Here is a 26,030-nt window from a genome sequence, read left to right on the forward strand (position 1 = left end):
GCCGGACATTTGAGGCATTTAAGAAACTCCAGCCGGACAGCCCCGCAAAAGTGGACATATCCGGTATTGAGGAGGTATGGTCAGTTTATCGTAGCCCGGTCGCTATTAGCATGCCGTGTGTTGTGCCTCGGTGTGCATTCTTTCCACAACGTGTAAACAATGCACGGCCCATATCATCAAAAGTTTCAGAGAATCTGGAGAAATCACTCCACGTAAGCGGCATGGCCGTAAACCAACATTGAATGACCGTGACCTTCGATCCCTCGGACGGCACTGTATCAAAAAACGACATCAATGTCTAAAGGATATCACCACATGGGCTCAAGAACACTTCAGAAAACCACTGACACTAAATACAGTTCATCGCTACATCTGTAAGTGCAAGTTAAAGCTCTACTATGCAAAGCGAAAGCCAATTAACAACATCCAGAAACACCGCCAGCTTCTCTGGGCCCGAGATCATCTAAAATGGACTGATGCAAAGTGGAAAAGTGTTCTGTGGTCTTACGAGTCCACATTTCACATTGTTTTTGGAAATATTTGACATTGTAGAATATGCTTTAAAAAATATCCCCCAAAAATCTGCGATGTGATGTAGCCGCAATATTTGAAGTGTGGTGAAGGACAACTCTATAATAAAAGAACATTTCATAGTTCTCAGAAATTATCATAAATCTAAATAAATCAATGCATAAATACACAAAAAAACAAAAAAAAATACATCAAAATATAAATATCTATTAGTAAAAATAAGAATTACAAATAAATATTACTAAATACAGAATTTTTCATTGTAATAATCAAGTTGTTAAAAAGTTACACAAGTATAACATTGGTATGTAATGTAATTGTTATTTAGAATGTACAAGTATTTCAATATGTTCACTTTATTTCTGTCTTAAACTGATATTCATGCAATGCTGAGAGTTTTTTGAAATACAATAATAAGCAAGTTGAAGGGACGCACCTCTTCCATTGAGTCGATGATTTTGGACAACTGGACATCATTCAGGTCCTTCAGAGTGCGAGACCTGAGAAAGCATAACACAAATAAGACGTGGAATAAGGAGTTGCGTTTACTGCATTGTACAAAACCCAAAGGCAGTGAAGTTGTCACATTGTGTAAATGGTAAATAAAAAGAGAATACAATGATTTGCAAATCCTTTTCAACTTATATTCAATTGAATTAACTGCAAAGACAAGATACTTAACGTTCAAATCTTTATTTGATGCCTGCAACATGTTTTTAAAAAAAAGCTGGCATTAGTGGCAAAAAAGACTGAGAAAGTTGAGGAATGCTCATCAAACACTTATTTGGAACATTCCACAGGTGTGCAGGCAAATTGGGATCAGGTGGGTGCCACGATTGGGTATAAAAGCAGCTTCCATGAAATGCTCAGTCATTCACAAACAAGCATGTTTGTGAAATAATGCGTAACCAAATTGTCCAACAGTTTAAGAATAACATTTCTCAACGAGCTATTGCAAGGAATTTAGGGATTTCACCATCTACGGTCCGAAATATCATCAAAGTTTCAGAGAATCTGGAGAAATCACTTCACGTAAGCGATGATATTACGGACCTTCTATCCCTTAGGCATTACTGCATCAAAAAGAGACATGAGTGTGTAAAGAATATCACCACATGGGTTCAGAAACTTATCAGAAAACCACTGTCAGTAACTACAGTTTGTCACAACATCAGTAAGAGCAAGTTAAAACTCTACTATGCAGAGCCACAGCCATTCATCAACAACACCCAGAAACGCAGCTGGCTTCGCTGGGCCCGAGCTCATCTAAGATGGATTGATGCAAAGTGGAAACGTGTTCTTTGGTCTGACACGTCCATATTTCAAAATGTTTTTGGAAACTGTGGACCAAAGAGGAAAATAACCATCCGGACTGTTCTAGGCGCAAAGTTCAAAAGGCAGCATGTGTGATGGTATGGGGGTGCATTAGTGCCCAAGGCATGGGTAACTTACACATCTGTGAAGGCACCATTAAAGAGCGCGGGTACTAGACTGGCCTGCCTGTACTGCAGACCTGTCTCCCATTGAAAATGTGTGGCGCAATATGAAGCGTCAAATACGACAATGGAGACCCCGGAATTTTTGAACAACTTAAGCTGTACATCAAGCAAGAATGGGAAAGAATTCCACCAGAAAAGCTTCCCTTTCAAGCTAAGTTGAGGTACTGTACTACTCTGTCCATATGATTGACCTGTATGGTAAGAATTTGAATGAGAGGCAATAGTATAATGCAATGTAAGGGAATCATTTTTTTAATTTATTTTGTTGCTCTTGAAAAATGTCATATCGTCTATCTGCAATACTGGCCCTGTATTTATTTTACATCAATAGCAGTTTTCTACTAATATAAAATTCTAGGTAAAAAGCCTCTAAAGTATCATTATTGTAACATTTTAATAAGTAAGGGTAATATTTTGGATTTAGATAATTATCAGATATTCATGGATGCTTGCCTCATCTTTAGAAACGTGCTCCCTCTCCCTTATAGATTTTATTATTACAAAATAAGAGCAGTCAAGTAAAGACCAGAGCAGTGATCAGAGGGGACAGCAGCGTACAAAGGCACAGGACTAATGTTGGCCAAATGTTGGGGTCTATCAGAGACATACTGTCATGGAACAGGCTGCCAGCCCATGTCAGAAACTGTGACACCTACTTATTTAAAACTGCACTGAAACAGGGGTTGAAAACTAATCAGACATGCTCACACAATTAGATTATTCACCTTTTTTTTTTTTTTGGCCAAGGTCTGTGCTTAGGGCAGTGACATATTGTCAGGGGAGGCAAGTGGGGCAGTGCCTCACCTGTCACCACGTGGCTTCACCATGAGATGTTCCAAAACGAAATAAAATAAAATAAGTTTTAATATTTATCTTTTGGTTTATGCTTTCTATGTGATTTTGGTGAGGTTCCTGTATATTTTGATGATTTTCATGGTCAAAACCGCGGAAATTCTATGTTTCCTGATCAAAACAATGCAGTAGACGAGAAGTGAGGCAGACACAGTCGGTGCCTCCACGGCAACACTAGGGGTGTGGGAAAAAATTGATTCGAATTTGAATCGCGATTCTCATGTGCGATTCAGCATCGATTCTCATTTTTTTTAAATTTGATATTTTTTTATCAATCTAACAAAACAATACACAGCAATACCATAACAATGCAATCCAATTCCAAAACCAAACCTGACCCAGCAACACAGAACTGCAATAAACAGGGCAATTGAAAAGAGACAAACACGACACAGAACAAACCAAAAGTAATGAAACAAAAATGAATATTATCAACAGTATCAATATTAGTTATAATTTCAGCATAGCAGTGATTAAAAATCCCTCATTGACATCATCATTAGACATTTATAAAAATAAAAAAAAAGAACAATAGTGTCACAGTGGCTTACACTTGCATCGCATCTCATAGGCTTGACAACACACTGTGTCCAATATTTTCACAAACACAAAATAGGTCATATTTTTGGTTCGTTTAATAGTTAAAACAAATTTACATTATTGCAATCAGTTGATAAAACATTGTCCTTTATAATTATAAAAGCTTTCTACAAAAATCTACTACTCTGCTTGCATGTCAGCAGACTGGGGTAGATCCTGCTGAAATCATATGTATTGAATGATTAGAGAATCCTTTAAAATCAGGAAAAAAATCGTTTTTAAATCCAGAATCGTGTTGAATTGAAAAAAAAAAAATCGATTTTGAATCGAATCGTGACCCCAAGAATCAATATTGAATCGGATCGTGGGACACCCAAAGATTCGCAGCCCTACGACACACAGTGTGTATTGGGCATGAGTGCGAGGGGGCGCATGCTTGTTGCCACGTGGAAAAGGCAGGTCTTGAGGCAGCAAGTACCTTTGCCTCAAGGTAGGGGGCAATATATTGTCAACTTGCAGTTCAATGCCTCAGCAGTACTCTGACTCGCCACACTGGGAGAAGTGGGGGCGCTCAAGCTAGCAGACACTGGTCTCTCGAACAGAAGCCAGCATTTTTTATTTTTTTAAAAATTGTATTTATAACAAAAATGGCATTTTTATTAAAGTGAGCCTGCGTTTGTGGGTGTTTTTGTCAGATGCAAAAATATTGTTTAATTTCTTGGAATGAAATGAAATGAATGTTTCTGCCAATATGGAGGATTATATACTGTATCCAAGATGAAATACTTCTCTAAACTGGACTTTAAGACAAAGTGAATGTGGTCATACAAATTACGTTTTAATGGAGGAAAGCTATTGCTACTTCACATACAAATACAGAAAGGTACGATACACTCACAATACTTGATTTATTTTGTTAAAAGCAAATAGGACAAAAAAGTATTTACTGCATTTCCTTGAATTGCCGCCGCGGGTATATAGTATGGGCCTGCCTAGAATTACTGCCGGGTCAAACTCGTTTCACAAAATAATTAGCGCATGCTTAGCATTACCGCCGGCTCAGGATTAAGGCCGGGTCAAACTCGTTTTGCAAAATATTATTTTTATTAGCACATGTCTGGAATGTGCTAATAATATTTTACTCGTTTCGCAAAATAATTAGCATATGCCTAAAATTTCCGCCGGGTCAAACTCGTCTCGTCATGTGTGACACTTCACCTGTCATCATTTCCAAAATGGAGGAGGCTCCAAGCTATTAAATATGCTAAAAAGAACAGTAAACAGCTATGTTTTATTAATATACCGTAGCTGCGTGTGTCAAACATGAGTTATTGAATGACTCCCGCCTCCTGGTGGTAGAGGGCGCTAAAGATCCTTTTTGCGACTACTCGGCTGCAGAAGAAGTGACAACAAGCAGCGAGAGTGAGCAGCGATCGTTTATTTTTTCCTCTCGCTTGCACTTTTAACATGGAGGATTACATATCTAAAATAAAACAGTTTTCTAAACTGGACTTTCAATCGAAGCAGGAGGTAATAAAGGAAGATCTGCATCGAGACAGAGAGACTTTTAAAACTGAAGAAAGATAAGGAAGACTTCTATAAACAAGTTATCGATGCTTTTGATCAGAAGGAGCTGCGCATGGACTTCATTTATAAGTAAAGGTAAGACCATAACGCTTTTTTTTATTAAATGTGCTTTTCATGGTGGTATCCTTACATTACACTCAAATTTTTAAGCGCAGGCCTAAATTTACCGCATGCCTTTGGTAAGTGCCGGAATGAGAAGAGGTTTTAAAATAATTAGCGCATGCTTGCCTTTACCGCATGCCTTTGGTAAGCGCCGGATTGAGAAGAGGTTTGAATTAATTAGCGCCCCGGCGGCTATTCAAGGAACTACGGTAATAACTTTATTAAATAGTTTTTGGACCCATTTATCATATCGTAATAACATTATGATAACGTTTTTATGAAAGTGAATAACTCCCTTTTTTTCCCTGTAACTCTAATGTGAAACCTAAATCAACAATGACTAGATCTGCGCATATGAATTTAAGTTAAAAAAAAAAAAAAAAAGTATGTATGCCTCACCTGGTGCTTAGTTCACTGCACTTGTGAGTTATGTATTCTTTTGTATCATGACCTGTTGAATGTTTACTGTATCAACCTGCTATAGGACAACGGATGAAAATGAGCTATTGTACTAACTACAGCATATTTACATTCTTGCTTTATGTAGGTGAATATGCATTGTCCTAATTCAACTAAATACATATGAAGATTGTGACTAGTGTGGCCTCACGTCTTCAGGAAGCCCATAAGCTCCTCCCGTTTCTTCTTGGATTTGTTGGTGATGATGGTCCTGTAGTTCTGTCTCTCCATGCACCACAGACGCACTTGTGTCTTTGCTGCAGGCACACAAGCACATTGAAAAACGGACTCAAATCGAGAGATGTCCGATAATGGCTTTTTTGCCCATATCCAATATTGTCCAACTCTTAATTACCGATTCCGATATCAACCGACACCGATATATACAGTGGTGGAATGAACACATTATTATGCCTCATTTTTTTGTGATGCCCCGCTGGATGCATTAAACAATGTATGAGAGAGCATGAGGAGGTTGAGGTGGGCGGGGTTGGGGGGGTGTTGATGCAATGTGCTGCATCTCCTTTTGTAATTATTACTTATTTCCCTTTTTTCAGATTTTTTGCACATTGCCATTTGTTCACCTTTTAACTTAGTACTTTTTACTTGCACATTGCCACCCTCTCTGCTTCTCGGGTTCACAAAACGATGCCTAAACGTGAAATTAGAGATGGTGGGGTTTGGTGGTAGCAGGGGGTGTATACTGTAGCGTCCCGGAACAGTTAGCGCTGCAACGGGTTCTGGGTATTTGTTCTTTTGTGTTTATGTTGTGTTACGGTGCGGATGTTCTCCCGAAAATGTGTTTGTCATTCTTGTTTGGTGTGGGTTCACAGTGTGGCGCATATTTGTAACAGTGTTAAAGTTGTTCATAAGGCCACCTTCAGTGTGACCTGTATGGCTGTTGACCAAGTATGCATTGCATTCACTTGTGCCTTTAAGGTTTATTGGCGCTCTGTACTTCTCCCTACGTCTGTGTACTACTCCGTACAGCGGCGTTTTAAAAAGTCACCCATTCTACTTTTTGAAACGGATACCGATAATTTCCGATATTACATTTTAAAGCATTTATCGGCCGATAATATCGGCAGTCCATCTCTAATTATTATTACGGACCGAGTGTCCCTTTGGGACAGAGGACCCTATTGTATTTCTAAGGTTTTATTATCATTATTATACCGCTGTGTCTTTGAGCTGCAATTTCACCCCCTTAACATGCTTCAAAGCTCAACAAATTTAACACACACATCAGAACTGGCAAAAATTGCGATCTAATCAAAAAACCAAAACTCAAAATTGCGCTCTAGCGCCCCCTAGGAAAAAACACAGACAAAACTGCTTGTAACTTCCGGTAGGAATAACGTAGAGACATGAAACAAAAACCTCTATGTAGGTCTCACTTAGACCTACATTTCATTAATTGACATCCTTCAGCAAAAATCAACAGGAAGTTGGTGCTTACCCCTTCAAAAGAAAAGTTTTGTAAAAACCCGTCACCTTTTTTCAAACATTATCTCCTCCGAGCGCGTTTGTCGTGTCGGCTTCAAACTAGCACAGGAGAGCGATTGAACCCTTCTGACTAAAAGTTGACGAAATAATTTTTCCAACTGCTCCGGTTTTGATTTTACGAGCCTTCAAAGAACTGCTACGCTGATGCTGCTGCGCTGCTGCCGTCTGAAGATGGCCGCCTAAAAGCAGGAAGCACCAGCGTGACCACACAATGCAGGGAAGGTAGGTACTGTGCGGGTAAAAATATGTTGACTGAGTGAAAGAAGGAGGCACCAGTTTGACTCCAGTATACAGAGAAGGTAGGTAAAGTACAGGTAAAGATATGTTGTCTGGGTGATGGCAGGAAGCACCAGCTTATATGGGTAAAAGAAAGAAGCACCAGTGTGACCCCAGGATGCAGGGAAGAGAGGTAATGTGCAGGTAAAGATATGTTGAATGGGTAAAGGCAGGAAACACCAGCAAAATCCCGTCCATCGCTGCTTGCATCTTTAATTATTATTATTATTGAATTAAGCATACGTTTGTGCGCAAATGATACATGTGTTATTCCTTTTAACCAAATAAAATGCACCATTATATAGGGCGGTATAGCTCGGTTGGTAGAGCGGTCGTGCCAGCAACTTGAGGGTTCTAGGTTCGATCCCCGCTTCCGCCATCTCGGATGGGGGATTTTGGGTAGAGATGGAAGCCGACATCTCTACCCAAAAAGTGTAATTTTACTGAAGAATATGTCATGTTGATTTACTGAGGCAACGCCAGCTGAATGGAGATTGGAGAACGCCGAAGGCTTCAGTGATCAATAATTCACACCCTGGCCCAACATTATCACTCAACGTACGTTATATTTATATAGAGTACTGGAGGAGACAAGTGACCTTTGACTGTGGCGGTTCGTTTGCAGTTGTAAAGGATCGCCAGTTCTCCAAAGATTTCACCGCTGGTTAGAGTCCGGAGGACACGACCTGAATGGGTGACAATCAGCTTGCCAGCTGAAGGGGGCGAAAACAAAAGTTACTATCGCATATACGCAGACTGATCACTGTATTGTGGGACAACACCCCCCACCTGCTACTATGTACATCCTGTCCCCTTCAGAGCCTTCTTTGATGACTTCGCCGCCACGGCTGATGTTAATGGTCTCCAGGAGATCCACCATCATGGCTATTTGCTCGTCATCCAGGCGGCTCAGGAAGTCGTTCTTCTGGATGGCTTTGACGATCAAACCCGTCTCGCTGGAAACAAAGCGGGGCAAGATGTACATGTTTCAGTGTGTTCAATATTTACAAAACCTTAAACCAGTGAAGTTTGTAAATTAAAACAGAATACAATTATTTGCAAATCCTTTTTTAACTTATATTATATTGAATAGACTGCAAAGACAAGATACTAAATGTTCAAACTGGAAAACTGTTATTTTTTTTGCAATTAGCTCATTTGGAATTTGATGCCTGCAACATATTTCAAAGAAGCTGGCAAAAGTGGCAAAAAAGACTGCGAAAATTGAGGGATGCTCATTATTCTCTGCATCAAAGAGACCATCAAAGACCAAGGAGCTGGTCATTGACTTTGGGAGGTGGAGTCCACGGTCACAACCTATTGTGATCGAGGGAGTTGAGGTACAGACTGTGGACTCAATCAAGTACCTCGGGGTTTGGGTGGACAATAAGCTGCACTGGACTGTTAACACGGACCACCAGTACAAGAAAGGACAGAGCAGGCTGTACTTCCTCAGGAGACTGCACTCCTTCAACATCTGCAAAAAACTCCTGTGGATGTACTACCAGTCTGTGGTTGCCAGTGTTCTGTTCTACATGGTAGTGTGCTGGGGGGGGGGGGGCAGTACATCAAAGAAGGACAGCTCCAGACTTGAGAAACTGATCAGGCGGGCCGGTTCTACAATCGGAATGAAACTGGACACACTGGTGACGGTGGCAGAGAAGAGGACTGTTGACAAACTAGTGAGCATCCTGGATGATGCCATTCACCCTCTGCATAGCGTTATCAGTAGCCAGAGGAGCCTGTTCAGTTCTAGACTGCTTCATCCCAAGTGCAGGACTAATAGACTCAAAAACTCCTTTGTCCCACACGCCATTAGACTGTACAACTCCTCGCTGGGGCGGGGGGTACTAGAATGACAGGGGATGCAAAACATTAACAGTGCAATACGTTTTCATAACATGGTCACTACTGCCTACTTTGTCTTGTTATATTCTTATTTTACTGTTATATTTTTATTCCAATTGTTGCTTTTTAGTTTTTATTCTTATTGTAATATTCTCTATTTTGTTTCCTTTTAAACCCCCATTATTTACTTTTTACTTTTATTTAAATTGATCTCAACTCTGTACACTGCTGCTGGAATTTTAATTTTCCTGAAGGAACTCTCCTGAAGGAATCAATAAAGTACTACCTATCTATCTATCTATTAAACTGTTGAACAACTTAAGCTGTACGTAAAAAAAGAATGCGAAAGAATTCCACTTCAAAAATGTTTCTCCTCAGTTCCCAAACGTATACTGAGTGTTGTTAAAAGGAAAGGCCATGTAACACAGTGGTAAAAATGCCCCTGTGAAATCTTCTTTGCAATGTGTTGCCATTAAATTCTAAGCTAATAATTATTTGCACAAAAAAAAAAAAAAAAAACGTTTCTCAGAACATTAAATATATTGTCTTGGCAGTCTATTTAATTGAATATAAGTTGAAAAAAGGATTTGCAAATCATTGTATTCTCTTTTTATTTACCATTTGCCCCTCACCTCCCAGGGGGTGATCAAGGGTAATGGGTCAAATGCAGAGAATAATTTCGCCACATCTAGTAGGTGTGTGACAATCGTTGGTACTTTAACTTTAACTTTATTTACACAACGTGCCAACTTCACTGCTTTTGGGTTTAGTATATAGCTATTATATACAGTACATCAGTGGTTCTCAAATGGGGGTACGCGTACCCCTGGGGGTACTTGAAGGTATGTCAATAGGTACGTGATATTCTTTTTTTTAAATATTCTAAAAATAGCAACAATTCAAAAATCCTTTATAAATATATTTATTGAATAATATTTCAACAAAATATCAATGTACGTTCATAAAGTGTGAAAAGAAATGCCACAATGCAATATTCAGTGTTGCCAGCTAGATTTTTTGTGGACATGTTCCATAAATATTGATGTTAAAAGATTTATTTTTTTGTGAAGAAATGTTTAGAATGAGGCTTCACGGTGGGAGAGGGGTTAGTGCGTCTGCCTCACAATACGAATTTCCTGCAGTCCTGGGTTCAAATCCTGGCTCGGGATATTTCTGTGTGGAGTTTGCATGTTCTCCCCGTGAATGCGTGGGTTCCCTCCGGGTACTCCGGCTTCCTCCCACTTCCAAAAACATGCACCTGGGAATAGGTTGATTGGCAACACTAAATGGTCCGTAGTGTGTGAATGTTGTCTGTCTATCTGTGTTGGCCCTGCGATGAGGTGGCGACTTGTCCAGGGTGTACCCCGCCTTCCGCCCGATTGTAGCTGAGATAGGCGCCAGCGCCCCCCGCGACCCCAAAAGGGAATAAGCGGTAGAAAATAGATGGATGGATGTTTAGAATGAAGTTGATGAATCCAGATGGATCGCTATTCCAATCCCCAAAGAGGACACTTTAAGTTGATGATTACTTCTATGTGTAGAAATCTTTATTTATAATTGAATCACTTGTTTGTTGTTCAAGTTTTTAGTTATTTTTATATCTTTTTTTCCCAAATGGTTCAAGAAAGACCACTACAAATTAGCAATATTTCACACTGTTATACAATTTAATAAATCAGAAACTGATGACATAGTGCTGTGTTTTACTTATCTCTTTTTCAACCAAAATGCTTTGCTCTGATTAGATAGTACCTTATTTATTCCTTCAGGAGAGTTCCTTCAGGAAAAGTAATTATTAGGGGGTGCTTGTATTAAAAAAATGTTCACAGGGGTTGCATCACTGAAAAAATGTTGAGAACCACTGCAGTACATCAATATCTATTTTTATGGCCCTTCCTGTTTGCCCTCTCTCATAAACATCTGATAACGGGACTGTTGGTGAATGTGGCTTGTTGTTACTGTGCTTCCGGGCACAATGGGTGCACGGCAAAAAAGAGCGGTCAAGATATCATATAAAAAAACTGTTTTTTTTGAAAAAAATACTAAAAACTAGCAAAAATTAACTAGCTACACGGACGGATATTTTTACTTGATAAGACATCCTAAATTAAGATTTGTATATCTAGAATTTGGCAGGACTTTTAAGCCTGAAGTAAGTATTTTATTCTGAAACAAGCATTAATCAACGTGCCGAGATGCTGCAAAGCCGTGCGATGAGGTGGCGACTTGTCCAGGGTGTACCCCTCCTTCCGCCCGATTGTAGCTGAGATATGCACCAGCGACCCCAAAGGGAATAAGCGGTAGAAAATGGATGGATGGAGATGTTGCGGAATCTTTAAACCAATCAATGACTACAAATATGTAAATAGCTTTTGAAACTAGGGATTTTTTTTTTTAAAATAAAAATTTAAATTCTTGTCAAGTGGCAAATAATTCTGAAGTGTGTGTACTCCGTACATTCGATGGTCACATAACTCTACTTCTTACCAGACATCATACACACCTGGTCCGCCAGAGAATAAGAAGACATATCAGGCAGGACCAGTGTTCCATAAATCCATCCATTTTCTACCGCTTGTCCCTCTAGGGGTCGTGGGGGATGCTGGAGCCAATCCCAACTGCACTCGAGCAGACAAGTCGCCACCTCATCGCAGGGCCAACACAGATAGACAGACAACATTCACACACTGGGGCCAATTTAGTGTTACCAATCAACCTATCCCCAGGTGCATGTCTTCGGAGGTGGGAGGGGCCTATCCCCAGGTGCATGTCTTTGGAGGTGGGAGGGGCCTATCCCCAAGTGCATGTCATTGGAGGTGGGAGGGAACCGGAGCACCCGCAGGGAACCCACGCAGTCAAGTATTGTTTTTTTTTTTTTTTTAAATGCACCAGGCAACATTTTTGAAGACTAACATGAAAGTCGATACAGGTGCTGCAGTCCCCCCCCCCCTCCTGCCCACTTCACACATCTAAAAGCACTCACAGCTTGTGATATTTAAAAAAAAATAAATAAATAAAACGAAAACGAGAGAAGAAAGAGCGTTTGTTTTGCTTTCCATGTTTTTTTACTCACATTTTGTCACATCTGACCCAGAAAGGGTCTAGCGGTAGAAAATGGATGGATGACTTATACAATAAGGACAACAAGGCCATCCAACACCACCCACAAACAGTTTACAGTTCAGTGGGAAACACTGTACAGTAATAGTCCCGGACAAGTCAAATCTATCTAGAAAACATAATACTTTGCCCTCTATAGTGTGCATGAATCAAATGAATGGATATCAGTACTCATCTGATGCACCCAGTATCGGACTCGTAGGGTTCCACTCATTTCAAACTTATTCCTAATATTGATTGTAAAATTCATTGTCGTTTGGGGGTGTTTTTAAGGCAGTGTTCACATAAAAAACAGGGCCTAAATTAAAAGTCAAGATTGTAAAATTACTCTGCTTCAAGTTAAAAATTCTACAGTGTAGAATTAACATGATTTTTATTACTTGATTAAAAATGACATATCTTATTAATAATTACAGACAAATTAATTATTTTTATTTTCATTAACCGGGTATAAGGCAAGGCGTTTTAAAAGGTGGAATTTATTAATTCATAATTTTTTCAAAACAGTTGGTTTTGCATAATGGGGGCCCTGTAATTAAATTTTTAATTTTTTTAGTTATATTCTTATGTTATTAATAATCACAGAATTATTTTTAATTGTCTTTAATTCTCGGGCAGGTAAAAAAATATGATGCCACGGTGTTTAAAAGGTGGAATTTATTCATTATTTTTTATGTTTTTATTTTATTTTACTGGATTTAAATAAATAAAAAATAATGGTACCTTTTCTACCTTCAAGGTACTCAAAGCGCTTTGACACTATTTCCACATTCAGACACACACATTCACACACTGATGGCGGGAGCTGCCATGCAAGGCCCTAACCATCCCTCATCAGGAGCAAGGGTGAAGTGTCCTGCTCAAGGACCAGAGGTGGGTAGTAACGCACTACATTTACTCCTTTTCATCTACTTGAGTAACTTTTGGGATAAATTGTACTTCTAAGAGTAGTTTTAATGCAACATACTTGTACTTTTACTTAAGTATTTTTATAGAGAAGAAACGCTACTTTTACTCTGCTCCATTTATCTACATTCTGCACGTTCCTCACTACTGATTTTTATCGATCTGTTGATACACGGTTTTTTTTGTTTTGGTTTGTCAGACATAGGATCAAAGTAGGAATTATCGCACGCCTGCGTTTCACCAATCAAATGTAGTCACTGGTGACGTTTGACTCCGTTTCTCCAATCAAACAGAGCCAGGCGGTCACATGATTAACTGCCCAAAAACATCAACAACAATGGCAGAGACAACGGACGCATACACCCCTGGCCTCACATAAAATCGATGTTCACGCTTCAGACAACCAAAAAAACAGTTATGTAGGGCGTTGTCATTTGTGTCTCCCGAAACAAGTGGACATTTCAGCTTACATTAAAGGCCTACTGAAAGCCACTACTAGCGACCACGCAGTCTGATAGTTTATATATCAATGATGAAATATTAACATTGCAACACATGCCAATACGGCCTTTTTAGTTTACTAAATTACAATTTTCAATTTCCCGCAGAGTTTCTTGTTGAAAACGTCGCGGAATAATGACGCGTGTTTGTGATGTTATTGGGTGAAGGGGACATATTAGCCCAGCACCACACACGGCTAAAAGTTGTCTGTTTTCATCGCGCAATTACACAGCATTTTGGACATGTGTTAATGAATCTTTTGCAATTTGTTCAATTAATAATGGAGACTATGAAAAATAATGCTTTTGGTGGAAAGCAGTGGATTGCAGCTGCCTTTAGCACCGAAACACAGCCTGTGTTTCTTTGTTTGTTGTGAAGCTTTAACACAGGAGCGGTCAAGCGAACATGTTTCTCTACGTCAACCAGCAAGTTTTTGGATGGGAAAATTGTGATATTAAGTCGGCTCTTACCGGAGACTTCAGTGGATTATGCGACTTCCTCCTGCAGCTCAAAAAGGCAGCTGTGATGTTGGCCCCTCCATTGGGTTCTCTGAGAGACACTGGCGTTCACCGCAACCATCCAACTTTCAGGTATGATTTGATAATCTCACTAAAACACTATTAAAACAATAAGCAAATAAGGGATCTTCCAGAATTATCCTGGTAAATGTGTCTAATTACATCTGAAACGGTCCGGTCCCACTGCCGTCGCTTGGAGCAGTCGCTTTTTTTTTTTTTTTTGTACTTCACTAACTTTCTTCATCCACGAATCTTTCATCCTCGCTCAAATTAATGGGGAAATTGTCGCTTTCTCGGTCCGAATAGCTCTTGCTGCTGGAGGCTCAAATTATAAACAATGTTCAAATGTGAGAAGCTCCACAACCCGTGACGTCACGCGCACATAGTCTTCTACTTCCGGTACAGGCAAGGCTTTTTTATTAGCGACCAAAAGTTGCGAACTTTATCGTCAATGTTTTCTACTAAATCCTTTCAGCAAAAATATGGCAATATCGCAAAATTATCAAGTATCAATCAATCAATGTTTACTTATATAGCCCTAAATCACTAATGTCTCAAAGGGCTGCACAGACCACCACGACATCCTCGGTAGGCCCACATAAGGGCAAGGAAAACTCACACCCAGTGGGACATCGGTGACAATAATGACCCAGTGGGACGTCGGTGACAATGATGACTATGAGAACCTTAGAGAGGAGGAAAGCAATGGATGTCAAGTATGACACATAGAATGGACCTGCTATCCCCGTTTAAATAAGAACATCTCATTTCAGTAGGCCTTGAACTCAACGTCAAATTTGAGGAAGCACATCGCGGTAAGTTACGTTAGTAAATACTATGGCTGTCACCGCGGGCTATTAGCTTCCCTGCTATGAATCACTGTCAAATGTACGTAGTTTCGGAATAATTTATTAAGGTAGTACAGCCTCATAGACAGACAGAGACACACACACTCACGCATGCATACAAACAGCAATCAGAAGTGCACATGTGTTCCCAGGTGCAGCCCACACCTATCAGACTTCATGATTTGCGTAAAGGCTAACTTGTTATTTTCCTTTGTAAATCTCTGTCTACTGAGCCTATGGTGCTGTTACGTTATTGTGGCTCAATTTGCCTTCATTATTTGTATTTTAATGTGTTAATATTGTATTAACAACATTTTTAAATTAAAAGTATTTCTGATTTTTGATCCTGATATATTGTTTTAGTTCATCGGTCTCAAACACACGTCCCGCAGGCCAATTGCGGCCCGTGAGACGATATTTTGCGGCCCGCACCTTAATATGAAAAGCTAATATTGGTGCGGCCCGCAAGGTTAATACGAATGGCGCTTTACAATGTTATAGTTGTATACCTTCGATTTTCCCAGGAGACTCCCAATTGTCAGTGCCCCTCCAGGGGTAACCATTCTCTCGAATTTTACCCATACAACATTACTATGGTGGTACCGTGGAGGCACTGCCTTGAAAGCCCTCTACAACCTGACAAACTGCGTGCAAGCCCAGCCACATGTTGTAAATGGCTGCAGTAGACACAATAAGCGACTGCAAGACATAGTTGGTCAACAGCCACACAGGTCACACTGAAAGTGGCCGTATAAACAACTTCGACACTGTTACAAATATGCACCACACTGTGAACCCACACCAAACAAGAATGAGAAAAAACATTTTGGGAGACCATCCGCACCGTAACACAAAATAAACACAACAGAACAAATACCCAGACTCCCATGCAGACCTAACTCTTCCAGGCTACAACATACAGCCCCCCACCCCCCAGTGTCGAAGATGTCGAAAATGTGACTGGGCCGGCACGCTGGAGAGGCGGACGAAACGGCAGGTTATAGAGGACGCTAAAGGCACTGCCATCTCAGCATGCCCTAATTTTTATTGTCCGGGTGAAAACCGGGAGAATGATCGCCCAAGGAAATTATCGGTACGGGCACTGATATTCGTGTGTTTCCCGTAAAGACCGCGAGAGTTGGCAAGTATGTTGCTAGGGCGGGAATGCCATTTAAAGAAGGTGAAGTAATTATAAAGTGCATGTTAGATTTTTTAAAGAAATTTTTTCTTGTGCCCCAGCCTCACCCAGTTTCTGCATCCAGTGGCCCCCAGGTAAATTGGGTTTGAGACCCCTGTTTTAGTTTCTTAAGAAATATTGCTGGCTCTGAATTTGTTCGTAGCTATTCTTATTTTTTTGTGCATTATTTGTTGCCGTCATCATTAAACGAACAGGTTACTCATCAGTTACTCAGTACTTGAGTAGTTTTTTCACAACATACTTTTTCTCAAGTAAATATTTGGGTGACTACTCCTTACTTTTACTTGAGTAATAAATCGCTAAAGTAACGGTACTCTAACTTGAGTACAATTTCTGGCTACTCTACCCACCTCTGTCAAGGACACAACGGACATGACGATGTCGGTAGGGGGTGGGGATTGAACCAGGAATCCTCCGGTTGCTGGCACGGCCACTCTCCCAACCGCGCCACGCCGGTCAAATTTATGATCAAATATTGCAGATTTAAAACGGTCTAGTCCGTATTCAGACGTTTAACCTTTTTGAGATTATCGGACTGACCTGGAAGTTTTCTTCACCCGGGACTTCCTGATGTCCACCGTCTCTGGGAGGGGTTCTGGTGCGATGACAGCAGCGCGACTCTTCCTGACCTCCGGTTCGACGTCGTTGTCCCGCTGAGGCGGAAACTCTGCAAATCACTGTGTTATTGTTGTTCCGAGTAAAAATGATGACCGCCTCTCTCTTACCCAGATTGTGATATTGACTGTGGAGCTCCTGGAGAAGTTTCTCTTTCTCCTGCAGACGTTGCTCTGTGAAGACAAGTTAGCCCATGACTTGGGGACTGGCGTGTGCGTGGACCTCACCCCGGCTCTTCTACCCACCCAAGTCTTTATTCTGCCTCTGCAGCTCCTGGTTGATGAGACATTGCTTCTCCAGCTGCTGCCGGAGCTCCTCCATCACTGCATGGATAGGGGAAAATGTAAGAAAGCTTGTTTATGTACAAACCCTGTATCCATAGGAGTTGGGAAATGGTGTTGGATGTAAATATAAACGGAATACATCCATCCATCCATCTTCTTCCGCTTATCCGAGGTCGGGTCGCGGGGGCAGCAGCCTAAGCAGGGAAGCCCAGACTTCCCTCTCCCCAGCCACTTCGTCTAGCTCTTCCCGGGGGATCCCGAGGCGTTCCCAGGCCAGCCGGGAGACATAGTCTTCCCAACGTGTCCTGGGTCTTCCCCGTGGCCTCCTACCGGTTGGACGTGCCCTAAACACCTCCCTCGGGAGGCGTTCGGGTGGCATCCTGACCAGATGCCCGAACCACCTCATCTGGCTCCTCTCGATGTGGAGGAGCAGCGGCTTTACTTTGAGTTCCTCCCGGATGACAGAGCTTCTCACCCTATCTCTAAGGGAGAGCCCCGCCACACGGCGGAGGAAACTCATTTCGGCCGCTTGTACCCGTGATCTTATCCTTTCGGTCATGACCCAAAGCTCATGACCATAGGTGAGGATGGGAACGTAGATCGACCGGTAAATTGAAAGCTTTGCCTTCCGGCTCAGCTCCTTCTTCACCACAACGGATCAATACAACGTCCGCATTACTGAAGACGCCGCACCGATCCGCCTGTCAATCTCACGATCCACTCTTCCCCCACTCGTGAACAAGACTCCTAGGTACTTGAACTCCTCCACTTGGGGCAGGGTCTCCTCCCCAACCCGGAGATGGCACTCCACCCTTTTCCGGGAGAGAACCATGGACTCTGATTTGGAGGTGCTGATTCTCATTCCGGTCGCTTCACACTCGGCTGCGAACCGATCCAGTGAGAGCTGAAGATCCCGGCCAGATGAAGCCAACAGGACCACATCGTCTGCAAAAAGCAGAGACCTAATCCCGCGGCCACCAAACCGGAACCCCTCAATGCCTTGACTGCGCCTAGAAATTCTGTCCATGAAAGTTATGAACAGAATCGGTGACAAAGGGCAACCTTGGCGGAGTCCAACCCTCACTGGAAACGTGTCCGACTTACTGCCAGCAATGCGGACCAAGCTCTGACACTGATCGTACAGGGATCGGACTGCCATAATAAGACAGTCCGGTACCCCATACTCTCTGAGCACTCCCCACAGGACTTCCCGAGGGACACGGTTGAATGCCTTCTCCAAGTCCACAAAACACATGTAGACTGGTTGGGCAAACTCCCATGCACCCTCAAGAACCCTGCCGAGAGTATAGAGCTGGTCCACAGTTCCACGACCAGGACGAAAAACACACTGTTCCTCCTGAATCCGAGGTTCGACTATCTGGCGTAGTCTCCTCTCCAGTACACCTGAATAAACCTTACCTAAACGGAATACAATGATTTGCAAATCCTTTTCAACCCATATTTAATTAAATGCACTACAAAGACAAGATATTTGATGTTCAAACTCATACACTTCATTTTTTTTGTTACAAATAATAATTAACTTAGAATTTCATTGCTGCAACATGTGCCAAAGTAGTTGGGAAAGGGCATGTTCACCACTGTGTTACATCACCTTTTCTTTTAACAACAATCAATAAACGTTTGGGAACTGAGGAAACTAATTGTTGAAGCTTTGAAGGTGGAATTCTTTCCCATTCTTGTTTTATGTAGAGCTTCAGTCGTTCAACAGTCCGGGGTCTCCGCTGTCATATTTTACGCTTCATAATGCGCCACACATTTTCCATGGGAGACAGGTCTGGACTGCAGGCGGGCCAGGAAAGTATCCGCACTCTTTTTTTTACAAAGCCACGTTGTTGTAACACGTGCTGAATGTGGCTTGGTATTGACTTGCTGAAATAAGCAGGGGCGTCCATGAAAAAGACGGCGCTTAGATGGCAGCATATGTTGTTTCAAAACCTGTATGTACCTTTCAGCATTAATGGTGCCTTCACAGATGTGTAAGTTACCCATGCCTTGGGCACTAATGCACCCCCATACCATCACAGATGCTGGCTTTTGAACTTTGTGTCGATAACAGTCTGGATGGTTCGCTTCCCCTTTGGTCCGGATGACACGATGTCGAATATTTCCAAAAACAATTTGAAATGTGGACTCGTCAGACCACGGAACCCTTTTCCACTTTCCATCAGTCCATCCTAGATCATCTCGGGCCCACAGAAGACAGCGGCGTTTCTGAATGTTGTTGATAAATGACTTTCGCTTTGCATAGTAGAGCATTAACTTGCACTTACAGATGTAGCGACCAACTAGATTTAGTGACAGTGGTTTCCTGAGCTCATGTGGTGATATCTTTTATAGATTGATGTCGGTTTTTGATACAGTGCCGTCTGAGGGATCGAAGGTCACAGTCATTCAATGTTGGTTTCCGGCCATGCCGCTTACGTTGAGTGATTTCTCCAGATTCTCTGAACCTTTTGATTATATTATGGACCGTAGATGTTGAAATCCCTAAATTTCTTGCAATTGCACTTTGAGAAACGTCGTTTTTAAACTGTTTGACTATTTGCTCACACAGTTGTGGACAAAGGGGTGTACCTCGCCCCATCCTTTCTTGTGAAAGACTGAGCATTTTTTGGGAAGCTGTTTTTATACCCAATCATGGCACCCACCTGTTCCCAATTAGCCTGCACACCTGTGGGATGTTCTAAATAAGTGTTTGATGAGCTTTCCTCAACTTTATTAGTATTTATTGCCATATTTCCCAACTTATTTGTCACGTGTTGCTGGCATCAAATCCTAAAGTTAATGATTTGCAAAAAAAAAAAACGTTTATCAGTTTGAACATCAAATATATTGTCTTTGTAGCATATTCAACTGAATATGGGTTGAAAATTATTTGCAAATCATTGTATTCCGTTTATATTGACATCTAACATAATTTCCCAACTCATATGGAAACGGGGTTTGTGTAAGGTGGCTTCTTCGCCAGGCACAGCAAGAGCCCGCGCTGAATAATGCAGACAGGCCATTGACAGTCGACAGGGTGCAGTCAGACTGCCAGCTAATAAGTGGCTTTAATTCCTGAAGGCTGATGCCAACATTCGGGCACGAGCCTACGTGGTCATGTAAGTGTGCCACGACAACACGTTTCTGCCAGCAAGGAACAAACCCAACTTTGTTTGCACACACAACTTCTAATCTTCATTTTCTCCATACTGTTGTCGCTGACACACACTTTAGAATGAAATACAAACACATCACACACACGTCTGATACAGTGAAGTTAGACAAACTGTTTGCCTATGATAAGCATGCACATCACACCAGGTGCCATGATTACCATCGCCTCGCCCTCTATTATTGCCCTGACGTTAAGCACACTGTTAGACACAGTAAGGAAAAGTTGGGTAACCACAGAGAACCCTGGGTATTATACTTTAAGAAAGGGGTTCTAGAGGGGGGGTGGGGAGGGTCCCCACATATGCGGTATTTTCCAAGGTTTCTCATTGTCCCATTGGGTTGAGTTTTTTCCTTGCCCTGATGTTGGATTCAAACCGAGGATGTCGTTGCAGGTAAGAAGAATGATTTATTCTTCATAAAAGTGCAAAATACAAAATAAACCAATCACGCGTGCCTGTAGCACGGGAAAGCTAATCAGAGGCAGGTGAAAATAATCAGCACCCATGAAAGCAAAGTTAAACAAGTGAATCAAAAACGTAAATAAAGTATGATCCAGGTCACGGATCGTCGCAAAGATGTGTTTTTTGCCAATCCTTTTTCTCTATTTGTCCATCAAACATTTTGTGCTGTGCGTGAATCCACAAAGGTAAGCTTTGTTGACGTCATTGACTTGTATGGAGTGCTAATCAGACACATTTGGTCATTGCATGACTGCGAGCTAATCAATGCTAACAAGCTATTTATGCTAGCTGTATGTACATAATGCATCATTATGCCTCGGATTTTAGATATATTTGAGCTCGTTTTATTTGTACTTTCCTTTTACTTCAATTTGAACACAGAAACCTTTACCTTTGGCCATTCTAAGCTAGTCATTTCCAGGAGTTATCACACCCTCTGATAGTAGACTAATATAGACACAACATGTGTTGCCTTCGTTATAACACTTATATAAGACGTTTAAAGTCATTTTGATAGTAGGCTAATATAGACACATCATGTGTTGCCTTCGTTATAACACTTATATAAGACTTTTAAAATCATTTTGATAGTAGGCTAATATAGACACATCATGTGTTGTCTTCATTATAACATTTATATAAGATGTTTAAAGTCATTTTGATAGTAGGCTAATATAGACACATCATGTGTTGCCTTCATTATAACACTTATATAAGACTTAAAGTAATTTTGATAGTAGGCTAATATAGCTAGTATTGACACATCTTGTGTTGCCTTCATTATAACACTTATATAAGACTTTTAAAATCATTTTGAAAGTAGGCTAATATAGACACATCATGTGTTGCCTTTGTTATAGAATTTATATAAGACGTTTAAAGTCATTTTGATAGTAGGCTAATATAGACACTTACATCATGTGTTGCCTTCATTATAACACTTATGTAAGACTTTTAAAGTCATTTTAAAAGTAGGCTAATATAGCTAGTATTGACATCTTGTGTTGCCTTCATTATAACAATTATATAAGACTTTTAATGTCATTTTGATAGTAGGCTAATATAGCTAGTATAGACACATCATGTGTTGCCTTCATTATAACACTTATATAAGACTTTTAAAGTCATTTTGATAGTAGGCTAATATAGCTAGTATAGACACATCATGTGTTGCCTTCATTATAACACTTATATAAGACTTTTAAAGTCATTTTGATAGTAGGCTAATATAGCTAGTATAGACACATCTTGTGTTGCCTTCATTATAACACTTATAGAAGACTTTTAATGTCATTTTGATAGTAGGCTAATATAGCTAGTATAGACACTTACATCATGTGTTGCCTTCATTATAACACTTCTATAAGACTTTTAAACTCATTTTGATAGTAGGCTAATATAGCTAGTATAGATACTTACATCATGTGTTGCCTTCATTATAACACTTATATAATACTTTTAAAGTCATTTTGATAGTAGGCTAATATAGACACATCTTGTGTTGCCTTCATTATAACACTTAAGACTTTTATAGTTATTTTGATAGTAGGCTAAAATAGCTAGTATAGACACGTGTGTTGCCTTCATTATAACAATTATATAATACTTTTAATGTCATTTTGATAGTAGGCTAATATAGCTAGTATAGACATGTGTTGCCTTCATTATAACACTTATATAAGACTTTTAAACTCATTTTGATAGTAGGCTAATATAGGGGCGGTATAGCTCGGTTGGTAGAGCAGCCGTGCCAGCAACTTGAGGGTTGCAGGTTCGATTCCCGCTTCCGCCATCCTAGTCACTGCTGTTGTGTCCTTGGGCAAGACACTTTACCCACCTGCTCCCAGTGCCACCCACACTGGTTCAAATGTAACTTAGATATTGGGTTTCACTATGTAAAGCGCTTTGAGTCACTAGAGAAAAGCGCTATATAAATACAATTCACTTCACTTCATTATAACATTTATATAAGACTTTTAAAGTCATTTTGATAGTAGGCTAATACAGACACATCATGTGTTGCCTTCATTATAACACTTATATAAGACTTTTAAAGTCATTTTAAAAAGGTGGCTAATATAGCTAGTATTGACACATCTTGTGTTGCCTTCATTATAACACTTATATAAGACTTTTAATGTCATTTTGATAGTAGGCTAATATAGCTAGTATAGACACATCATGTGTTGCCTTCATTATAACACTTATATAAGACTTTTAAACTCATTTTGATAGTAGGCTAATATAGCTAGTATAGACACCATGTGTTGCCTTCATCATAACACTTATATAAGACTTTGTCATTTTGATAGTAGGCTAATATAGACACATGTGTTGCCTTCATTATAACACTTATATAAGACTTTAAAAAGTCATTTTGATAGTAGGCTAATATAGACACATCATGTGTTGCCTTTATTATAACATTTATATAAGACTTTAAAAAGTCATTTTGATAGTAGGCTAATATAGCTAGTATAGACACATCTTGTGTTGCCTTCATTATAACACTTATAGAAGACTTTTAATGTCATTTTGATAGTAGGCTAATATAGCTAGTATAGACACTTACATCATGTGTTGCCTTCATTATAACACTTCTATAAGACTTTTAAACTCATTTTGATAGTAGGCTAATATAGCTAGTATAGATACTTACATCATGTGTTGCCTTCATTATAACACTTATATAATACTTTTAAAGTCATTTTGATAGTAGGCTAATATAGACACATCATGTGTTGCCTTCATTATAACACTTATATAAGACTTTTAAAGTCATTTTAAAAAGGTGGCTAATATAGCTAGTATTGACACATCTTGTGTTGCCTTCATTATAACACTTATATAAGACTTTTAATGTCATTTTGATAGTAGGCTAATATAGCTAGTATAGACACATCATGTGTTGCCTTCATCATAACACTTATATAAGACTTTTAGTCATTTTGATAGTAGGCTAATATAGACACATCATGTGTTGCCTTCATTATAACACTTATATAAGACTTTAAAAAGTCATTTTGATAGTAGGCTAATATAGACACATGTGTTGCCTTCATTATAACACTTATATAAGACTTTAAAAAGTCATTTTGATAGTAGGCTAATATAGACACATCATGTGTTGCCTTTATTATAACATTTATATAAGACTTTAAAAAGTCATTTTGATAGTAGGCTAATATAGCTAGTATAGACATCATGTGTTGCCTTCATTACAACAATTATATAAGACTTTTAAAGTCATTTTGATAGTAGGCTAATATAGCTAGTATAGACACATCATGTGTTGCCTTCATTATAACACTTATATAAGACTTTAAAAAGTCATTTTGATAGTAGGCTAATATAACTAATATAGACTCATCATGTGTTGCCTTTATTATAACACTTATATAAGACTTTAAAAAGTCATTTTGATAGTAGGCTAATATAACTAATATAGACTCATCATGTGTTGCCTTTATTATAACACTTCTATGACTTTTAAATTCATTTTGATAGTAGGCTTTTATAACTAATATAGACACTTACATCATGTGTTGCCTTCATTATAACACTTAAGACTTTTAAAGTTATTTTGATAGTAGGCTAATATAGCTAGTAAAGACACATCATGTGTCTCCTTCATTATAACACTTATGTAAGGCTTTGCATTTTTTGCATCGTCAGACAGATTTTTTTTTTGTCCGATATTGAATATGGGTTGAAAAGGATTTGCAAATCATTGCATTCCGTTTATATTTACATCCAACACAATTTCCCAACTCATATGGAAACAGGGTTTATATATATATATATATATATATATATATATATATATATATATATATATATATATATATATATATATAAAAACATGCACACGCATGCACGAGTCGCCAAAACATTAACCACCATGTTGCTACAATAAAAAAACAAACAAAGGAAAATATAATAAATGGTACTGTTTTTATAATATATATATATTTCTCACGCACTAATTGACGTTATCGATGAGAAAATGCATTTTTTTTTCTACAATATGATTTGCCTGAGCGGCTAGAAGACACAGAGTAACAAGAGTAAAATGGATTAAAAAGGACGGATTTAAAAAAATAAAAATAAAAAATAAAATAAAATAACTTGTTTTTATTTTAACTTGGGACTTCCCGCAGACCGTAGTTTAGGTACCCCCACAATAGTTGGTTCAAAATTAAACATTTTACTGCTGGTTTGTCCAACTCCCTCCCAACTACCAATCAAAATTATTTTTATTCCATTAAAATATACTCAAACGTAAGATATGAGGGACATTTTTCTTTTATTTTTATTTTTTTACAAGAATTGCCATGTATGGTCACAGCAGTCCTTTACAGCAAGCTCAAATATTGTCATGTACATTAAAATGTGTGATATTAAATTATGTCAATGAGATTAATTCATAATAAAATTCCTTTCAAGAAAAAAGTAACTTTAATAAAATAAAATTAAAAACTTTAGTTTAGTTCATTTAGTTAAAATAGCCTTACAACCCCAAAAATGGGTCCCTCTTCATAAAATTAACTCCAACACTAGCAACTCATAAATTGGGTTAATAAAATAACCCAACATTTTTTAGTGTGCGTGCTCTGGCGCTTCACATTGTTTATTATATAAAGCTACTATTAGGCTTAACGCTAACAAAAATAACTTGTCTGTTTTTCAACATCATGTGTGCTAACCCCAGCACTGACGCTACAGCCAACACAGCATGACAGGTGTCCTGGCCGGCCTGACAACACCAGAGCACTAAAGCAGTGGATTTGTGTGGTTGCCATGGCAATGACGTAAATGCAGTAGCTCCTTATTACAAGCCAGTGTGCCCCCAACACGGCGTTATTTCTGGGCATTCAAAAAAATTACAAAGTGCGCCTTTAAAGCAAAACAGCGTGCAAACACAATAAAAACGTTTCCCAACAACATAAAAGCAGAGTTATGACAGTGAAATGCAACATTTTACATGGATCATTACGACTTCCAAGAACATTCAGGGAGGTCAAAGTGACCCTCGGTGGTCACACACACACACACACACACACACACACACACACACACACACACACACACAGAGTTTGTGAGCGTTGTAGGAATTTGTACACGCACACAAAAAGGCAGGTAGGGCAGATAAGTCTTCAGCAAAAACTTTAGTGAAATGTTCATAAGAAATACAGT

At 39.5% G+C, this 26,030-nt stretch overlaps 1 protein-coding gene across 3 annotated transcripts in view; it reads right to left on the minus strand.

Moving 5' to 3' along the window:
* prkg3 (protein kinase cGMP-dependent 3) overlaps positions 1 to 26,030 on the minus strand; it is a 65,067-nt gene that overhangs the window by 17,792 nt on the left and 21,245 nt on the right. For all 3 annotated transcript variants that reach the window (XM_061885998.1, XM_061886000.1, XM_061885999.1), the window contains 7 exons: positions 17,152 to 17,229; positions 17,017 to 17,079; positions 16,832 to 16,958; positions 8,142 to 8,308; positions 7,952 to 8,065; positions 5,722 to 5,827; positions 968 to 1,031 (listed from right to left, as the gene is read on the minus strand). In XM_061885998.1, coding sequence (XP_061741982.1) covers positions 968 to 1,031; positions 5,722 to 5,827; positions 7,952 to 8,065; positions 8,142 to 8,308; positions 16,832 to 16,958; positions 17,017 to 17,079; positions 17,152 to 17,227 — 717 coding nt within the window. In that variant the 5' untranslated portion in view covers positions 17,228 to 17,229. The remainder of the gene's footprint in view (positions 1 to 967; positions 1,032 to 5,721; positions 5,828 to 7,951; positions 8,066 to 8,141; positions 8,309 to 16,831; positions 16,959 to 17,016; positions 17,080 to 17,151; positions 17,230 to 26,030) is intronic.

The sequence above is a fragment of the Nerophis ophidion genome, linkage group LG24, assembly GCF_033978795.1.
Source record: "Nerophis ophidion isolate RoL-2023_Sa linkage group LG24, RoL_Noph_v1.0, whole genome shotgun sequence".
In the NCBI taxonomy this organism is placed as follows: Eukaryota; Metazoa; Chordata; class Actinopteri; order Syngnathiformes; family Syngnathidae; genus Nerophis; species Nerophis ophidion.